General features: G+C 40.9%; 1 protein-coding gene across 2 annotated transcripts; it reads left to right on the top strand.

The window, feature by feature from the left end:
* Positions 1–3,283: 3,283 nt before the first annotated feature.
* LOC132076350 (neuropeptide Y receptor type 4-2-like) lies at positions 3,284–13,886 on the top strand. 2 transcript variants are annotated; one of them, XM_059477391.1, is made up of 3 exons: positions 3,305–3,422; positions 3,906–4,017; positions 8,941–13,886. In XM_059477391.1, exon 3 carries the CDS (start codon positions 9,057–9,059, stop codon positions 10,188–10,190), a length of 1,134 nt encoding a protein of 377 aa, XP_059333374.1. In that variant the 5' UTR covers positions 3,305–3,422; positions 3,906–4,017; positions 8,941–9,056; the 3' UTR covers positions 10,191–13,886. The 2 variants fall into 2 exon arrangements, with proteins under 2 accessions (XP_059333373.1, XP_059333374.1); XM_059477390.1 differs by lacking the exon at positions 3,906–4,017 and having other exon boundaries at positions 3,284–3,422.
* The last annotated feature ends 4,204 nt before the right edge of the window (positions 13,887–18,090 follow it).

Raw genomic sequence — 18,090 nt, 5'->3', positions numbered from 1 at the left:
CAGTTTCATAGCTCCCCCCATGGAATGAAGGTTATGAACAAATTGAGGGTGGCTGATAATGGTGGAAATAGCAATTCTGCTTCAGAAAGAGGTAGAGATACTCACAAAATGAAGCCAAACCAAATTTCTGTGAAATATCTACAAGGATGCCATGTAGCCCTGATAAACTTAGCATACACCTGGACTATGTATTATTCCATGGTACATTTTCTCCACATGCTTTTGTCATTAAGTGCCTAGTACTATTCTTTATGGATATTGTTTGCTCACTGTTCAGCAGTGCCAGAGAGAGCAGGACTCCAGATGCTGGAACACAATTAGATTTGCTAAATGTACTGTAGCAGAATTGGCCTCTGAAATTTCATGCTCAGAGGAAAGAAGGAGACAGAGTATCAGGGCTGCATCAAGGAAGGCTGATGTGGCTGGAGATCTGACACAGGAATGCTGGAGGAGACCCCCAAAGCATCCAGAGTGCAGCTGTAGTCCCACTGCTGTGACAATGCTGTCACTGCAGGGAAATGCTCAATTGCAGCCAGTGTTGGTTGGTAGAGGCCTTGCTGCCACCATAACCCCTTGCAGGAAGGAGTTATTTGGCCAGAGCAGAAGGATTATTTCTTCATGCACTGTACCCCCTTGAAAGGCTTTGTCTCCGTGGAGCCCAGCTGTTTTGTAACCAGCTGCAGAGCAAGCAGCACAGTTCTCCTGTGCCTTCTCATAACAGGAGCATGGGCTGTGGGTGGGGAATGGGGACAAGGCTTCTTATTGCTCTCTGGGAGCTGGGACAGCCCCATGACATGCCAGCTACAGTTTCTTTACCCTATCCCCTATCAACAACAAATGGGACTGGCCCATTGACAGCACTTTACTAGCAAAAGTTGGGACTACAGTACTTCCACACTGCTTCCCAATGTGGAATTTCCATTATTATGCACACCATACAAATATCCTTCTTCATTTCTCAAGACTTAATGGGCTGGGATCCTCACAGAGACTCTCTACAGACTATTGGTCAGTAGTTCCCACTGGGAAGTGAACCATGGCCAGATACAAACCAGCCAGCTCAAGCACCAGAACGCCTTTTAGTGAGGTGCTGAACCCAGACCACCTGAGGGAATTTGCATTGGCGTCTTTGTCTTGCCGCTGCTGTGCTCACTCCAGGGTAGCTGCAGCACTGTCCCCTCTGTGCTGCAGTCTGGGCAGCTGCTGCTTAGCAGTTCCAGCCCCACTGCACCTCTGGGCTTACATGCAACAGCAGGCACTGAGTGTAAGCCCAGATCCATGAATGTCTGCAGGGTTGGAATAGCCCAAGTCTGCTCCCACATCAGCTTACTAATAGTGAGCATTTTCATCCTGCAGTTTGGATACCATGTGGAAAAAATACGTGTGTAACAGGGCTCTAATGCAGCCCCATTCACCTCACCAAAATGGCCAGGACCTGGCTAGAGAAGTTCATCATAAAAATCTGTCAAGTCCCAGATGACATAGCAAGATACTGGTAGCTGTCATTTCCTGATCCCTGGGCAGCAGAGCCCTGAGCAGTGTTTCAGAAGCTGTGATACAGCTGTTCTCTACTGATTTGAAGAAGAGAGCAGATGTTTATTTGCTAGCTTGCAAGCTCTGCCCAAACATTTGAATTGAGAGAACAAAAGTGGCCCAATATATCTTTAAATGTTTGGAAGGTGTGGAGGCAAGGCTGGCAAAGGAACACTGCAGCTGAGGGGAACAGAACAGCTTCACAAATCCAAATATCCCTCAGGAAAAGGCCTGTCTGTTTCCTAATGGTTTTCCTCCTCTTTCTTTAATGCTTTGAACAGCACTACAAATAAACATATGATAAATAAATTAAGGAAAAAACAGAAGGGTACAAGCCAGCCAAATAAATAATTTCAGCTTCTCTGTCTCCAGTAAGATAGGAAGAATCTTCTACTTCCTGCAAAGCTGGCCAGAAGCTCAAGATTTGTGTGGGCTGGTGCTTTCTCATGCCAAGCACAGCCTGCATGTCCTTTTCCATTGCCAGATTGGAAAGCCTGTCTCCTTCAGGGGTGCCTGGGTGCAGGGGAAATGTTGGGATATGGGTGCTGGTTCAAACTCGTTGGTAAATACAGCCTCTGCAAAGGAGGCTGGAAAAAAATAAGCAACACAAAACAAGAAGCAGCTCAAGCAACCCCTGATTTAAAAATCATTTACTGTGCACAACTGTCCAGCTTACACCATTCACTATACACATTCCAGTTCTATGTTTCTCTGCACCACAAGACATGAGAAATGCCAAAAGATCCTATGTCCCTACTTCTGCTTTGCTTATTTCTCTAATGATGAAAGCTGTCTGCTAAGCTCTTGTAGATCACATCTATAACAGCTGTTACCAGAAAAAAATGAAAGAAACTGTACAGTATAAATGAAAAACTGTTTTCACGTTTAGTTCACATGAGCTTGCACTTATTTTGATATTTAAACATTTTGTTTCTGTTAAGATAGTACATGCCTGCAAATAAACATACCTTTTTGCTCCCACTGCTTATCACAACTTAAGAAAGGCTCCAGAACAGCATTAGCCACTGGACTAATTATGTAGCCGACCATAGCTTAAAACCAATTTTTATATAAAAGACCAAAATTAGGTTATTCTGGTACAGCTGTTGGAAATACTCTGTTTGTGCTTTTTCCCAGTGCATGAAAAATTTGCAACTCTGATTTCTACCTTGATTTTTGATGATAAAGACCTGGGGAAAAAAAAAATCACAGAAATCTGGCACTTCTGCAAACCCCTTTCCCACCTTTATTTCCACCTTTCTCAGTGCTCTTTCATTTCCGAGCTCTTTTCCTGAGTAACAATGTGTCTCTTCCCCAGTCACAATCTAAGAACTTTAGTGTGCACCTTCCAAAAGAAAATTGCAACATCTGTCTGTGATGGAATGGAAAATCTGAGAAAACTGGTACTGGCTTCCTAAGCTGACACAAAATTCTCTTCGGAGCCATACAGAAATCTTGCCTCAGCAAGGAGAACAGAATTAGGCTCTATGTCTGTATTTTGTCTCTTTGTTTTCACTTGAGATCACACTCGAGCAGCACGGGGGTGTGCTGTGCTTCAGATACTTCACAGCTCTTTCCTGAAGTTGTTATTCCTCCCAAGTATCCCTAGAATTTGTATATTTATACAACAGCAGAGGGAGCCAGAACTTCAAAGTCAGACCATAATCATAGGGCAGAATTCATTGGCTAAGTTGAAGGGAGGGAAGGACAGAGGGCGGGATAGAGAGCGGGAGAGAGATGCCATCCAAGTTACCTACAGAAACAACCAGCAGAGCTTCTCTCCTGGATTGCAAGGGCACAAAAGGTCTTACTTCACTCCTACAACATTTCTGCTTGCTTCCAGATCAGAAATGTGCACCAACAGCAGAGATTCTCTCCATCAGTAACTGGTAAGAATTTTCTAAATTATCTATTTGAGATTGTCAAGAGCTCACATCTCTTTATTAAAGTTATCACCTGTTATTGTTGAAAAAGCAGATGGCTATGTTTGATTAATGAAGACTGTTTGACTTGTCATGAAAGGCCCAACTCTTGTATCTACTGAGTTAAACTTTGCAACCTTTTGGGGTGCAAGAGGGAGATGGCAGCTTCTTGGGGGCCTTTGCAGTTCAGTGTGCTCCCTACCACCCTGTGGTGTGACACAAAGAACCTTCCTGGGTGCCTCTGGTTGCTGCAAAACACTTCTTATCTCCTAGTCCCTGAGATTTCTTGGTCCTCACGCAACCAAGGCAGCTTCAGACAGGACACAACACATCACTCTTCAGATACCCTGACTGACTGTCTGCTAAGGTGCCCATTGCAATGTTTTATAGATTCACCACTTTCTTTGGTAAAGATCATCTTTGTAAAATGTGTTTTTTTCTCTTGGATAGCAAACATGTCACAAAGGCCATTACTCTTAAGAAATCAAGAGCTAACTACCATTCTCCAGTCTGCTGATTTGCTGTTCACATTTTACCTTTGTGAGCTGGCTCCATGTCTTTGGTAAGGTTGTTATGAATTTAACCAGAAAATAAAAAATTGGAGTAAATGCTTTTGTAAAACTTCCTTGCTTTGTACACGATCAGAGAAGATTAACTCATAACAGAATTTCATAAGCTCAAAAAGGTTTCCCTCAGAAAACATGCAGATGTGAGAGGAGGAAAAAGAATTCACTTTCCTTGGTATTTATGCCACCCTTTATGTTCTAGACTTGTAATATGTTAATATACACAGGTTTTTATACACCCTAGTTATGCAGGTTCTAGATATTTTTATCCTAAATAGCTTTTTCAATGACCTAAGACAGTTTGTACCAATATTTTTGCAATACAAAGCTAAAAAGAGGTAAAGAGTCCATCATTAACTTTCACTGTACTAGATCCCTTATGGATTTAACATTGTTGTGGGATGTCTGTGCAAACTCAGTGATGTTTCCTCTTCTAGTTAAGTGTTGCTTTCCTGGGGAGCTGTAATAATAGCCAAGTGATTTTTAACTTTTCTTTAGTATGTAAGGCTAAACAGGCCAAATGTGCTTTACTGAGATAATGTCATTGGCAGCCAAAAGGGGATACCAATGTCAGTCAGTCCCCCCTACCTCAATATCTGTAATTTAAATTCTGACATTGTGTTGAACCTTTCCGTTGCTCCTTTTTATTTTTTCTTAGCAGACAACAGGCAGCTTTACTCCCAGTAATTGCTGTAACTCTTTAAGTAAGTGATACAATCACCACATGTCTTTAGGAATTGCTTCTCTCAGAATGTCTTATGGACTGAAAGCCAGTTGTCTGAGCAATTAGTTAGGCTCTGGGGTAGATAAGCAAGTGCTTCTAAGTGTCAGATAGTGCAGCCAGACACTGCAAACATGTTTTTTTCTTTGATTAATGTCTGATGTGGAAATTGGCTTCCACTGTCCATCCCAGCTATGGAGACTGTTATTTGATTGCAGGCAGTGAATGATCATGATCAGCTTTGCAAAAATGACCCACCCTTTTCCAGTGGGTACATAGAGCCCAGCCTCTGTAGCAGCCCCCTGCTTTTTCCTGTCTCCAGGAAAAAAGTTTTTATAGGGGTTTTCATAGGATGTCTTCGAGTCCAGAGGTCTCTCTAAGGAGCAGTCATGTATTAACTACTTGAAGCCATAATGGTCTAGCAGTCTCCTTGAAACCCACTGAGGGTTTTATTTTCTTCCCTGACTCATTTCTGCAGAATTCCCTTTCCTTTGAGAAACTTTTCAGGGAAATACAGAATAATGCCCTGGGGCAAGACTTTTGAGCTGACAAGTGATAATTTGGTTTCTTTTTTTTGAGACGAGCTGAGTGACATTTGTTACTTCAGAAGGCTGTGCTGTTCACCAAGACAAACCCTTCAAACTGCCTGCTCTTCTTCCTTGCTTCCAGCACAAGTGGAAGAGTGATAAATGTCTACAAAAGATGTATGTGGGGAACTGAACTTACATTAAGATTAATTCTGAAAGCTCATTGTCTTCTTCCTTCTGTATCCGGTTAATTTGCTGCAGACTTTTGTGACACTTGCTTTTTAGAGAAGCTGTCTCATACTGCAATAACTAGAGAAGAAACTCTAATGAATATCTTAGTTTTTGTTACTGAACTCTTTCCCAATATTCATTAAGAGTCTGAACAGGATTCCTTTTCCTTCTTTAAAGACAAATGAGCAAAAAGCAAGCAAAATCTCTCTCCCTCAACAAACAGATATACTTCTTAGTCCTACAAGCCAAGTAAATACTGCTTCATTTTCTGAGGAAAAAAGCTGTTTTTTCTTAGACCATAATCTCATGGTTTCTGGGGTATCAGCAAACCTTCAATACAATGAGGGGAATAACTAACACCCCTGTTCCCACTGCACTGGTGATTCAGTATATTAGCTCAGCTTTGATTCAAATGTCTAAACAGAATATACAGACATTGCTTTTTACTGGCTCTTGGTTTAGAATGAACTGAATGGCAACCAAACACCTTGAAAGCCAAGCACATCACTTGGGAGTGCCTGCCCTTGAGGATCTGCCACCCAAGGATACCATACTAGGATGCATAAGTGCAAGGTTACTGCAATAGTTATTTTTGTTATCCTGGGACTGCTTTTTACATTATGGTTGCTGGAACAAGAGCCAAAGGGGACTACAGACTACAGGTGATTTATGCATTGACTTTTCCCAAGACATCAGTTTGGCAGGTGGTTTAAAGCACCTCATGGTGCATCACAGGTTCCCCTGAGACACTGGACAATTCATGTCCCAACTCCCTCTCACAGTCTCCTTATCTGTGATAGGAAGGTGATAATTCCTCGTTTACTTCTGGGCAGTATCATGACACTGAATGCCCAGGAAGTGCCTGCCATTCATCTGCTGTGGGATACCAGAGAATGCAAGGTGATAAAAGAGAGGGAGCTCCTAACCCAACAACACACATTGCAGAGATGCTCTTCATCCCCACCACACTTACCATCAGTGACCAACACAAAGCCACAGTCAGTCTTTGCTATTTCTCTTGGAAATGTGCTCCCTAAACCTATGGCATCTGACTTCTGCTTTTCAGGTGGCTCCACCACTTTCTCTTTCTTTCTTCAGCATTATTAGTTCTCCCTATTGCTTCAGCATGTCCAAAAGTGTCTGGGACCCTTGAGAAGGCTTACTCTGTGGACACAGATGTTTGTAATAACTGCACATATTTTCATATTTTTCAAGCAACAAAAGAGAACCATGTGTTTGTTGTTGATGATACTGTAGCTAGGGACATGAGGCTGGGACCTTAGTAAAAAGCTCACGTGTTTTGTTTACAGCAAAGTCTGTTTGTCCTGTCCAAATGCCAGGACTTATCTCTTCCGACTGGTACAAAATAATATAGCAGGCTGCCCATCCCTTAGCTCTGTTTTGCTTGCAGCATCCCCACTGGCCAGCAATCATTAAAAACGATGGGGCTGGTTGAAGGTTTTTCATTCTATACCCATTTTTTTCACTGAAACAGACCACCATGTCCTCCCCATCTATACATCACCACTGCTGCCTCTTTTTGTTCCAGAAAGTGTATTGATCTGTCCACATGGATTGGGCAACAACACAAAAATGAGAGGGCAGAAGGAGTTATGCCTATATCCTCAATTTGGAAAATTTTCTTTGCTCCTCTTAATTAAGATTCAAACTACTGAGGGAATGAAAGACTATGAGAAAGAAAGAGCTGCTGTATTTTGCTCGTGTGACTATCTTGATTGCCTCAGATGGATACAGATAGATGACCGAAAGATAAAGAGAGAGAGAGAGAGAGTTAGATAAATCAACAGGTCTAGCAAAGTAACAAAAGAATTTACTGTACTAGTTAATTCAAGCATCCTTTTATTTACTTCACCCTATTGCTTTCTTTAGTTCCTGAGAGTCAACATCTCTAGTAAACAAAATTCATAATGGGAAAGACAAGGCAAAGAAAAAGATATAGGATAGTGGGGGCTTTTTGTACAGTACTGGTTATCTTTAGGCATGCAGTTGTTCAACAATAAATGCTACTCCATTGAAGTGATAAGCTCACCATACCATGTTACTTATGTATTCATACCATAATTAGTTGTTTTTTTCTGAATCTCAAACATTTTTCGCCACCCCACAAACTTGTTTGAGTGATATTTAGTCATTGAGGAAAGTGTCATGCAGTGGTTAAATAGTGTCATTCCCCAAATATTTATTTACTTTTCATACTACAAGCCCTTGAACAGCACGGAACTGCCTCTGCCCTGATGACAACTCCCAGCAGAGTCAGATTTTTTTTCTTTGGTTCCTGGACACAGAGGATTTGGACATGAGGGTCAGGATTATAATGTAGCCTTTGCTATGGCTCACAGGAGTCATCTGGGAGAGTCGAGGCAGTCCTGTGACTGAGATTTCCAAAAAGTATGCAGCGCAAATTAACACCATGGGTTCGGCTCCCTGAATCCCACTGAAAGTCCCAGCTCGTGGCTTGCCGCAGTGAGTTTGAAGCAGACCTATCTTTGTACAGGAACACTCTCTAGCAGATAGAACATGCTTTTACAACAAATTTGTAAATAAAAAAAAAAAGTAAAATTATGCTGAGGGAGACTCAATAAAAATCTTCCCAGAAATAATTAAAAGACACTATCAAAATCACTCACTCTTAAAGCCCAAATCAGGGAGCTGGACTGTATTTCTGATAAACCCTGTCATGGTCACATTCGGGGAGATATCAATGCTTTGTGGGCACTGGAGTTCATCCAGAATGAGGAAGCAAGTAATTTGGCTTGCAGTTCCCATGACCGATCACAGCTGTGTAGAAGCTGGAAAATGTTGAAATTATTTTGAATTATTTTAGACTTTTTAAAATTTTCCCATGATATCCCTCCAGAGAATGAGCCTGAATGTTTGCATGGTGATTGTCTTGCACAAATGTGAGTTCTGGCTGCAATCACAAATGCATTTCACAGAAGATATTTTAATGTTGGCTTTGTGCACCTAATATGCCCTGCACATTGATGTTTAGCACAGCTGAAGGTAAATGCAGCCTCACAATGTCCTCTGCCCAGTTTTGGATCAGAACCTTGCAGAACCAGAATCACATGCAATTTTACTCTGGGTGGGTTTTGATCCGGTTTTGTTGTATCGCCACTCTACTGCATTAGTGATGTTCAAGATACTGCACTGAGTGAAATAATGAAGTTAAGATGTTCTTAAATCCATGGTACAACTTCACAATGAATAAACATGGTCATAATTCAATAGAGTTGTACAGACTTTCATACCACAGTGTAGCAAAGGGCTCCATTTTATGATCTAATAAACTGTGTAAGAGGGAGCTGCAGAAAATACACAAAATCCCTGGCATTTGCTTCCCTGTCTCCCTCCTTACCCTTTTGACTAACTTCTTGCAGCATAACTAAACATATTTTTCCTTTTCCTTTCCTTTGCAGATATACCCAGACCTTCCACAGCCAGACAGAACAGATATAACATTTTTAGGCTGGCTCCAGAAGACTCAGACTGTGTTTGACTACCACCCTTTTGCATAAATATTTTGGGATTCAAGATGAATAAGACAAGGGCTGTAAATGATATTTTTCATTTCCTGATCAGCAAGAACTGGAGCTCAAGCCGAAGCTTTCCTATGAACATTTCTAATCAGTGCATGAACATCACTGACCTTACTGTCTTTCTGGCCACCTCCTACAGCTTGGAGACTGTTCTGGGCATTGTGGGAAACATCTGTCTGATTGCTGTCATTGCCAGGCAGAAGGAAAAGGCAAATGTCACCAATATTCTAATTTCCAACTTAATAATTTCAGACTTGTTTATGTGTCTTGTCTGTCTGCCTTTCACTGTTGTTTACACCATGATGGACTACTGGATATTTGGAGAAGTCATGTGCAAAATGACCTCTTTCACTCAGTGCACAACTGTGACAGTGTCAATCCTTTCCCTTGTCCTTATTGCTCTGGAAAGACACCAGCTCATCATAAACCCAACTGGCTGGAGGCCAAATACCTCCCAAGCCTACCTAGGAATTGGAGTGATTTGGACTTTAGCATGCCTCATGTCCCTTCCATTTTTGACCACATCCATCTTGTCTAACGAGTTGTATGAGCAGCTCTCACACTTCATGAATTTTTCCACTGATAAGGCAATATGTATCAACTCGTGGCCTTCTGAGCAGCACAAACTTATCTACACTACCACTTTACTGCTCTTGCAATACTGCATCCCTCTGTTCTTCATCATCCTCTGCTACCTGCGAATCTACTTACGCCTGCAGAAGAGGAAGGACATGTTTGAGAAGAGCGAGTACAGCAACCGAGCGGTCCAGCTGAGAAAGATAAACATCTTGCTAGCATCCATGGTTGCTGCTTTCGCTGTTTGCTGGCTACCCCTGCACGTTTTCAACACCATTGTGGACTGGAATTACAAAATCATTTCACCTTGCCACCACAACTTGATCTTCTCATTGTGCCACCTGGTAGCTATGGCTTCTACCTGTGTCAACCCCGTTATCTATGGTTTCCTAAACAGCAACTTCAAAAAAGAAGTGAAGTCACTGATTCTAAGCTGCCAGCATAATTCAGTAAATGCCTCAATGGAAGAATATGATCATTTGCCTTTATCCACCATGCAGACTGAAATTTCCAAGGGGTCACTGATGTTGAACTGCAGGCACAATTCTATCTAGGGAGCAGAAAACATTTCAGAAGGTTGCACTGACACCACACACCAACTATTACCTGTGGGTATATAAAGCAACAGGTGATGCCACAGCTGGGATGTGAACAGGAAGCAATCACTACCTGATTTTTGGAAGAACAAGCAAAGTAATGTTGTAAATGTTCACAGTTGCTGCTGTGGTGCACAAGCTTTTCATGTCATTGAGGTAGTACAGACACTGAGGAGACTGGGCTGCTCTAAAGCAGCTGCTCTAAGATCAGTGACTAAGCTGTGACTGCACAGAGGCTGATATGGGTTCATCAGCAAAACTCATATCTCTACCATGGCTGCAGCAGAAAACCAGATTTCCAATTTCATCACTGCAGGCTGCCAAAAGTTGTGTTGGAAAAGACTCTCTCAGTTTTCCAGTATTAGTAAGATTTTTATGCACAGCTGACACACCAGTGGAACAGAGATATGTAAATACCAATTTTTTTTACCACCTCTCACAGCCCATTAAGTGACAGTAATCTTTCACATCTTCACATAAAACACTGCCTGTTTCTATGAAACTTCACTCTCTGCCATAGGCTTGAGAATAGTCATTGCCTCTGCAAGTAGGGACAAGGAACAGTGACCCTGGTATGTAAATAAGACAGTCACTTATGAAGGATGGCAGCAAATGAAAATGCTATTTGATGGATTAAACTCAAAATGCATTGAGATGATACTGAGAACTGTTTTTAAGCATATGAAAAGCAGTGTAGATCTACATGGAAATGAATCAAGTTCCTGCTGCTGTCAATCACCAAGCTCTGCAATGCTACAGCTTCATGCCATGGTGGTACAAGATGGCCAGATTACAGGAGTTGTTCTAGGACTTGGTAGCAACATGACGTTCTGCTTCAGCATCTTCTTGGTACTTTAATTGCAAAGTATCTAATTCAGAAGGCCAGAATGAGCATGAAAACCTGTTTGTGGAAATCATGTGTTTCCAGAGTGGCTACACTTCCAAAGAAATAAACATATGCATGGAGAATTTGAGTTTTCTTAAAAAATAAGACCTGATGTCAGATATCAGTCCCACTCACTGGCATCAGCAGCACAGGTGAAGCTGAAATTCCAGCAAATAAAGAGAAGGTCAATGAAAATACACACGTGGAATCCAGGTCAGACTGAAGCCAAGCCACGCAGGTGGTACTGTCAATTGCTCTAGTAAAATGAAGGTCATATTTTTTTCACAACTGTGTTATTTGTCGCCTTTGTTCATAAGACCTACAAACTGTAAACTGCTTTTAGCCTCTGGAGCCAGAGAAATTGCTCAGTGACTCCTGAGAAACCAAGGCATGCCCAAGAAGGCCATACTGAGGTACAGATTTAAAAAAACCAAAACAGGTAGCAAGTGCAAAAAGGAGATCAACCAGTTCAATGCTAATGAAATATTGAAGAATATTCTGTCCTGATTTGCCAAACTAACCTTAGCAGAAGACTGGACTGGGTGGTCAGCTGAGGTAATTTCCAGTGTGAAATGTGCTTTGATAAGCAGTGATTACTTGTTGCAGTCAATAGGTTTACATGGAGCTGAAGATACCCAGTGTAAAGTTATGCAAGCAGCTAGAAATTCCTTAGCTGGCAGATCTCTGATCAGACAAATTGGTATAAAGACAGGTGAGGAAAAGTCATCTTCCCATGCTGTGAACTGACAGGAATATGGATGCTGAGCACAGTATCTGAGGACAAGAGCTAACCCCTATGTTATAAGGCAGCAAAAGCTATCCTATCTCCAGTTGGCAGAAATAAAAGTTAGCCCTTGCCATGAGCTGGGTGCACAGATTTCAGTGGTAAAACTTGAAGTTTGGCCTTGAATTCTTGTGTGCAGAATCTTACGGCAGAACCTTTTTTAATGCAGTTACCCCTGTAATTCTGGCCAGAACCTGTATATCTTAGTAAGAGACTTGGTGTGTGATTACCTTTTGTATCTTACTCAACTATGTGGCAAGAGATTTTTACTTTTTTCAAATGGATTCCAGCTTTCTTTTATTTTCTTTATTACTTGCTATCCTATGCTGAGAAGTTGTTTCTCTTGATGAGTTTGCATGCAATGTGGTTTCTAGACTGGACGTTGAGTCTACTTAAAAAACACAGAGCAAGAGGACTCTTATATTAGCTGCATCTTGAAATTTGCTGCTGTAGCCAAAACCACCATGGGATGCTGAGTAGCACAAAATACAGCAGCTCCTTCTAATCAGTGTGAGTTATAGCAAAACTGCTGTATTACTTCAGGACTTAAATACTGTTTCAGCTTGGTCATTGTTTTGCATTTAGAATCAATTTAAGTAATCGAGTAATTCTGCCTGTTTTTCCTACTTGTTAGAATTCCAGCATTTAGCCAGCTAAAGTGTCTGTAAAGCTATTGTAACAATACTCTGCTAAACACAAACACAGAAAATTACCTGATACATGGTCTTAAGTATATAACTTTTCAAGCAACCAGTGTCTTAAATGGAAACACAATTACCTTAGCATTTGCACTTCCACGAGCCTGTCTTTGTCACTAGTTCTAAGTGAAAACTTTTGGTAAAGTGCTTATAGTACAGCAGAGACCTGCCACTAGAGCTGTGCACTGGCATTGTGCACCAGATAAGAGTTCTTCCTGCAAAGGGTAGAAATATGAGCAAGATCTGATGCTGTTTAACTGTAATTCATGTGGCCATTTGTTTCCATGAACACAAGTAGATACATAAAGCAAGCGGATCCAACTTTACAATAACACAGACAAACACAAACGGATGTTATCTTCCTCTTGCGATTAAGCAAAGTGTCAAGTTTGGAGTCAACTGCTGTTTATTGCTAACTGACTTTGGACTGGATAAACTACAGGATTTAAACACTAAAAGGCACCAAACTGCACCCATACATCTAACTGCAAAAATTCAGATCCTCAGAACTCCCAGCCAGCTGCAGTCTATCCATCTGCTTACTATCCTGAGATACATGTTTTTCAACCTCTAAAATTTCCTAAGTAACTAAATAAACTTTAAAGAAACAACAGAAAAATAAATATATCTAGGTACCAAAAGACTGAGCATGTGACAGGACAGGCGCCTGTACAAATTCTTCATTCTGTGCATACACCAAGGCTTATGCTGCTGTGCGTAAATGCAGTACAAGATAATACCCTGTTAGTTTATTAAGAACTTTTGTAGCAACTGTTCCCTCTTCCCTCTGAAGGCAAAGTCACAAGGCTGGGTGAAATTATGCCTGCATAATTGAAAGAGACATTTTATTTGTCACTTTGAGGCTTTATGCAGCCAAGGGAGGCTAGGTTTCTTTGGTTCCAGCACAAGGCAACACAACAGAAATAGCTTACATACCTCTTATCCATCTGTAAAAAACAGATACTGTTAATGTGTAAGAAGCATTGAGCAGTTTTGTGTTCATTGTATACAGTGATAGTTTTGAATATACTCTTTAAAGTTCTGCTACTCAGTCACAAAAGCAATGATGGAAAAATAAGCAGGAGTTGGGCAAATTATAAATTCCTAGAATTTTAAGACCTTACACTGCCTTTTTTTAAAAAAAAGTTTTTCATAATCTTGCCTCCTGTGACACATTATAAGAAGACAGTAATGTTTTCAGAGCAAGAGAACAACTTATTCTGTGATATAAATAGCACACTACAGGGAATCTTATAAAAACAAATAAAGTAATGTTGTCTGTGTCACTTCTCTGTGCCTGCTTCTGTAAAATGATGTAATACTCTTCCTAGTATAAAATACTTCAGATTTAGTCCTCAAATAGTTTTTATCAAGAGAAAACAAGTGTATGGTGCAATAAGAGCCACTGATGTGTGAAGGATTAATAATTTGACACATTATTCCAAAGGACAATGGTGCAGTGCAGCCAGCAATGGAAGACAGGCAAGTACCAAAAATTCAACATGGAACATTGGAATATTCTGATGCCAGAACTCAAATGAGTTCTTCATAGACTTTTCAGATTGCACAAGAAGCTGAGTCCTCTATGGCACAGTGTCCTGAACCCCAAACAGAACCACAGCCAGAAAGTAACACTGCTGGGATGAAAACCAAAGTGGGATATTTAACAATTTTACTGAACTTCATGAAATGCTTTGACTGGGTTAAAAGTATTGGTAAATTTCTCTGACTGGGTTACCTGGCTTGACAGAAAGTAAACCAAAGTATCAGAAATGACTGCAGATTGTGCTATAACAGTGTGTGGTTTATTGCACTTGCACACACAGGGGAAGAGTGCAATAGCAGGGTCTGCCTGCCTGGACTGGTGGTGTGTGGCATGAGCTGCCACAGGGGTTGGCAGCAGTGCTGTGACAGCCACCAGTCACATCTGCATGATAAAAATCTTACTCTGGGTTTGCTGTGTGCGAGCACAGAGTGCACACATATCTGAGGACTGACATTGGGTGAGAGATTATTGTGAAATAAGATGTCATACCCTAAGGACCACTCCAGAGATCCTTTTGCTTTGACCCAAGGGTCTTCTCACAAGATCACCAGGCATTTCATTTTACAGACCATTCTCTTCAAGTTTCTTATCAATCAAACACTGGCCTGATTTTCATACCAGTACTGATTTCAATGTAAATTGTTGATGCTTAGTATCATGTGTCATCTGAGTTTATTTTGTACGAACATCAAAATCCACAGAGCTTTTTATGCTCTTCCCTCCCTTTCTCAGTTTGCTCTATAAAGTCACTTATTTGAACTCAGGAAGTCATGCGTAGAATAAGCCTGAGATTTATACTTCTGTACTATGCCTTTCCTGCCAGACCATGCTCATTAGGCCTTAGTCAGAACTGTTTAGTTGTCCTTCCAATAAATGCTTATATGAAGCCCAGTAGCAGCACAGAGATTTTATGATGGAAACCAGTGTTGAAATTTAATTCCAGAGATGTCTACCTTTTGTTTTTTTCTTTATAGAACTTTAGTTGATGACATCCACCATCCCTTTGTAAAACAAAAATACTCAGTTAAATAGTGCTATAGTAGTCATCACTTATAATAGGAAGTATTTTGTTCTATAGAAATTGCAACCCAGATTACCAGATATAATACTAAAAAAATAGCCATGATACACATAAAATGATGGCATAATAGTAGTATGAATAAGTACTTTTAGAGGAATATCACAAGATGCAAACTGACAATAGAAAGATGGAGTTTCAGTCAAAAGGTGTGCTAACAGAGAACATGGAACGTGCACTGTAAAACAGGACTAGGATTTGTTCTGTCCTTTGAATATAGTAAACTTCATGATTTACTGTGTCCCTTATCCAGTCCATGGGAATATGAATCCTCCCTGTTGGGAGCTAGTGGGCAAGTACTTAATCATCCATAAGTACTTGTCTTGATTCCGTTTCTACAAGGGGATTGCATGGAAAATGCACTTGTCCAATGCCATGCCTTTAGTAAGGTAATGAGCATTGATTCATCTGGTTGATAGGCTGACTTAATGACTAAAATTAATTACATGCACCATATATTTCTTTATATTAAAGATAGATTGTAGAAAAGTTCCTGACGTCCTAAAGACCAATATAACCACTTTCTGAAAGACCCTGCACTCACAGCAGAGAGCTGGAAACCACAGGAAAGTTATGGTCTTCTCAATGTGTACATTAAACTCAAAGGAATTTACACAGTCAAGCAAAGGCTTTTGTTTAAACTCACAAATACAGAGACTGCTCCAGGAGCATAATGCACATGTACCCCCAGGGCTATGTTTTGGGAAGGCTCCCAGGCTATAAAAATAGCAGAAGCTGGCTAGCACTGTGGTAAAGGTTTTTAAAGCTGCTGAAATGAACTAATGCCACAGATCCCATTTGAAATTCAGCGTGTGCTGAAATCCAGCAGGGAAACGCAGCCCCACAGTCCCACATTGCGCAATGCCCTTTCATAATAACCCACATTTCCACAAGCCCCACGCAGCATATGACACAGCACACAGGCATGTACTGCCTCCCACCAGGCAAGCTCATCTCCCTGGGGAGCAGAAAGGCCTTCTGTTAAACCCACAAACTGCTAATACAGTTCCTCTGCCTCAAAGAGTCTCTCAAAGGTGGTTCTTGAGAGGATGAATGTGTTTTCCATGCACAGCAAGGAAAAGCTTTACGGCATTGTAGTTGCATTCAGCATCTGGGTGAGTTGCTTACAGACACCCCTAAATAAGGGAGTACCTTATTGCTTGTGGGAAGGAAGCAAGGAATTACTTGGCTGGAACAAAAGGAAGCATTCTACCTGTATTTGCAATCAGATCCAGCTCATACTCAATTATTTGCACTGAAAAATGAATATATTACATTACAGATTTGCAGAGGTTAAGGTTTAAGTGAGGACAATTTGAAGTTTTGTGCTTCATAACATTTTCACTGATCAGTTTTCCACAAACCACAGTTGGTTAGAACTACAGTATGCACAGCATTCCAGGATTAAAATATACATAAGACCTATCATAAACATACAGTTTCTCAGGATCTGGGCCTTGGAACAAATGTACACAGTGAATTTTAAAAATAGGTCCTCAAGAAAATTGATTTTTTATTTTGAAAAATTTCAAACAACTAACAAGGACAAAAAATAGTCCCTCATTCTGCAAACAGATGTTTACTTCAAATTATGTGAGGAATATGAGTGGTTTAGTGTTAAATTTTCTACCGTGCAGTACTTCCTAGATCAACACATTAGTTTCACTAGAAAGAACAAAAAGTAACAGTAATGATAAACACTGCAAAGCACACATGGGTGCACTGCTGTGACTGGTTAGTAGTAAGGCTTGTGGCAGTTCTGAACTGCTGATAGCTTCTCTTTAGTTCAATAAAAAGGAACGTGCCTTTGTTTTACCCAGCTTAACTCAGTATCAATTTTTATAAATAGAATTCACCTGAAAGAGATGGTAGGCAGCATCTGAGCACACAGAGAGAGTATTAGAGCTTAAAGGACAAGTTTAAGACATTAACCATAGTCCTCTTGTATCTAGGAGATCATGCAAAGTCTTTATTAGTTTTTTTTTAGACTTGGAAACAAATCAATTGATGCTGTTGCTATGATTCAGCCATCAGCTTGATTGGCTGCATTCACTTTTGTCTGTATAGTCTGTTATTAAAGGTAGGGAATGAAAAGAGCCACTCTGGTGCTTATTTTAAGCATACTTATCAGCAGCCATCTCCTATTTTATACTAAGAGCAAACACTGTTTAATATATCCTTTTATAACTAAATACAAATTACTAAGAGGTATGGGGTCAATAATTGGTACCAGCTTCCAGGAACATCCATTCTTTATCAAACTTTTTTTTTTTAATAGCATTTATAATATCTATTCAGGAAAACACTGTCAACTGTTTTAATAGAGGTTTACAAATCACTGCTTTGTTGGGAAAGAATGTCTGTGTTGCATCCTCTGTTAATATGCTTCAATTGTAAATAACTGCCAGCAGCAGTTATCTCCTACAATAAACTCCAGGCCTCCCAGTGCCATGAGGATACACAGAAATTAAGTGCAGGCAACTACTCTTAATTTCCACCTACAGGAGCACATGAGCTTGGACACCCCTGGATGTTTTCCTACATGCCACAGGGACGTGCATGGACACTCACACACACCCACAGCGCAGACACAGCCCACACCTGCTCTTGGCCGCACCGGACAGTAGGCATATGCAGGTAACTAACTTCTCAGAACAGAGTACACTAACAAATCAAGTAGGTGCACGCTTTACCATTCTCTTTTCAGAGCCCTGAAGACACAGGCTGATAATCTTGCTCACCAATGTGTGCTACAAATACAGCAAGAACTGTGCAGGGAGGTGAGGAAGGGCCCTGCCCATCCATCAGTCCTGCCAGGAAAGGGCATGGCCTTGCCCAAGCTGCTGATACCCCTGATGGAGCAGGG

Source organism: Ammospiza nelsoni, chromosome 8, assembly GCF_027579445.1.
Source record: "Ammospiza nelsoni isolate bAmmNel1 chromosome 8, bAmmNel1.pri, whole genome shotgun sequence".
NCBI lineage: Eukaryota > Metazoa > Chordata > Aves > Passeriformes > Passerellidae > Ammospiza > Ammospiza nelsoni.
This window is presented reverse-complemented; position numbering and strand designations above follow the sequence as displayed.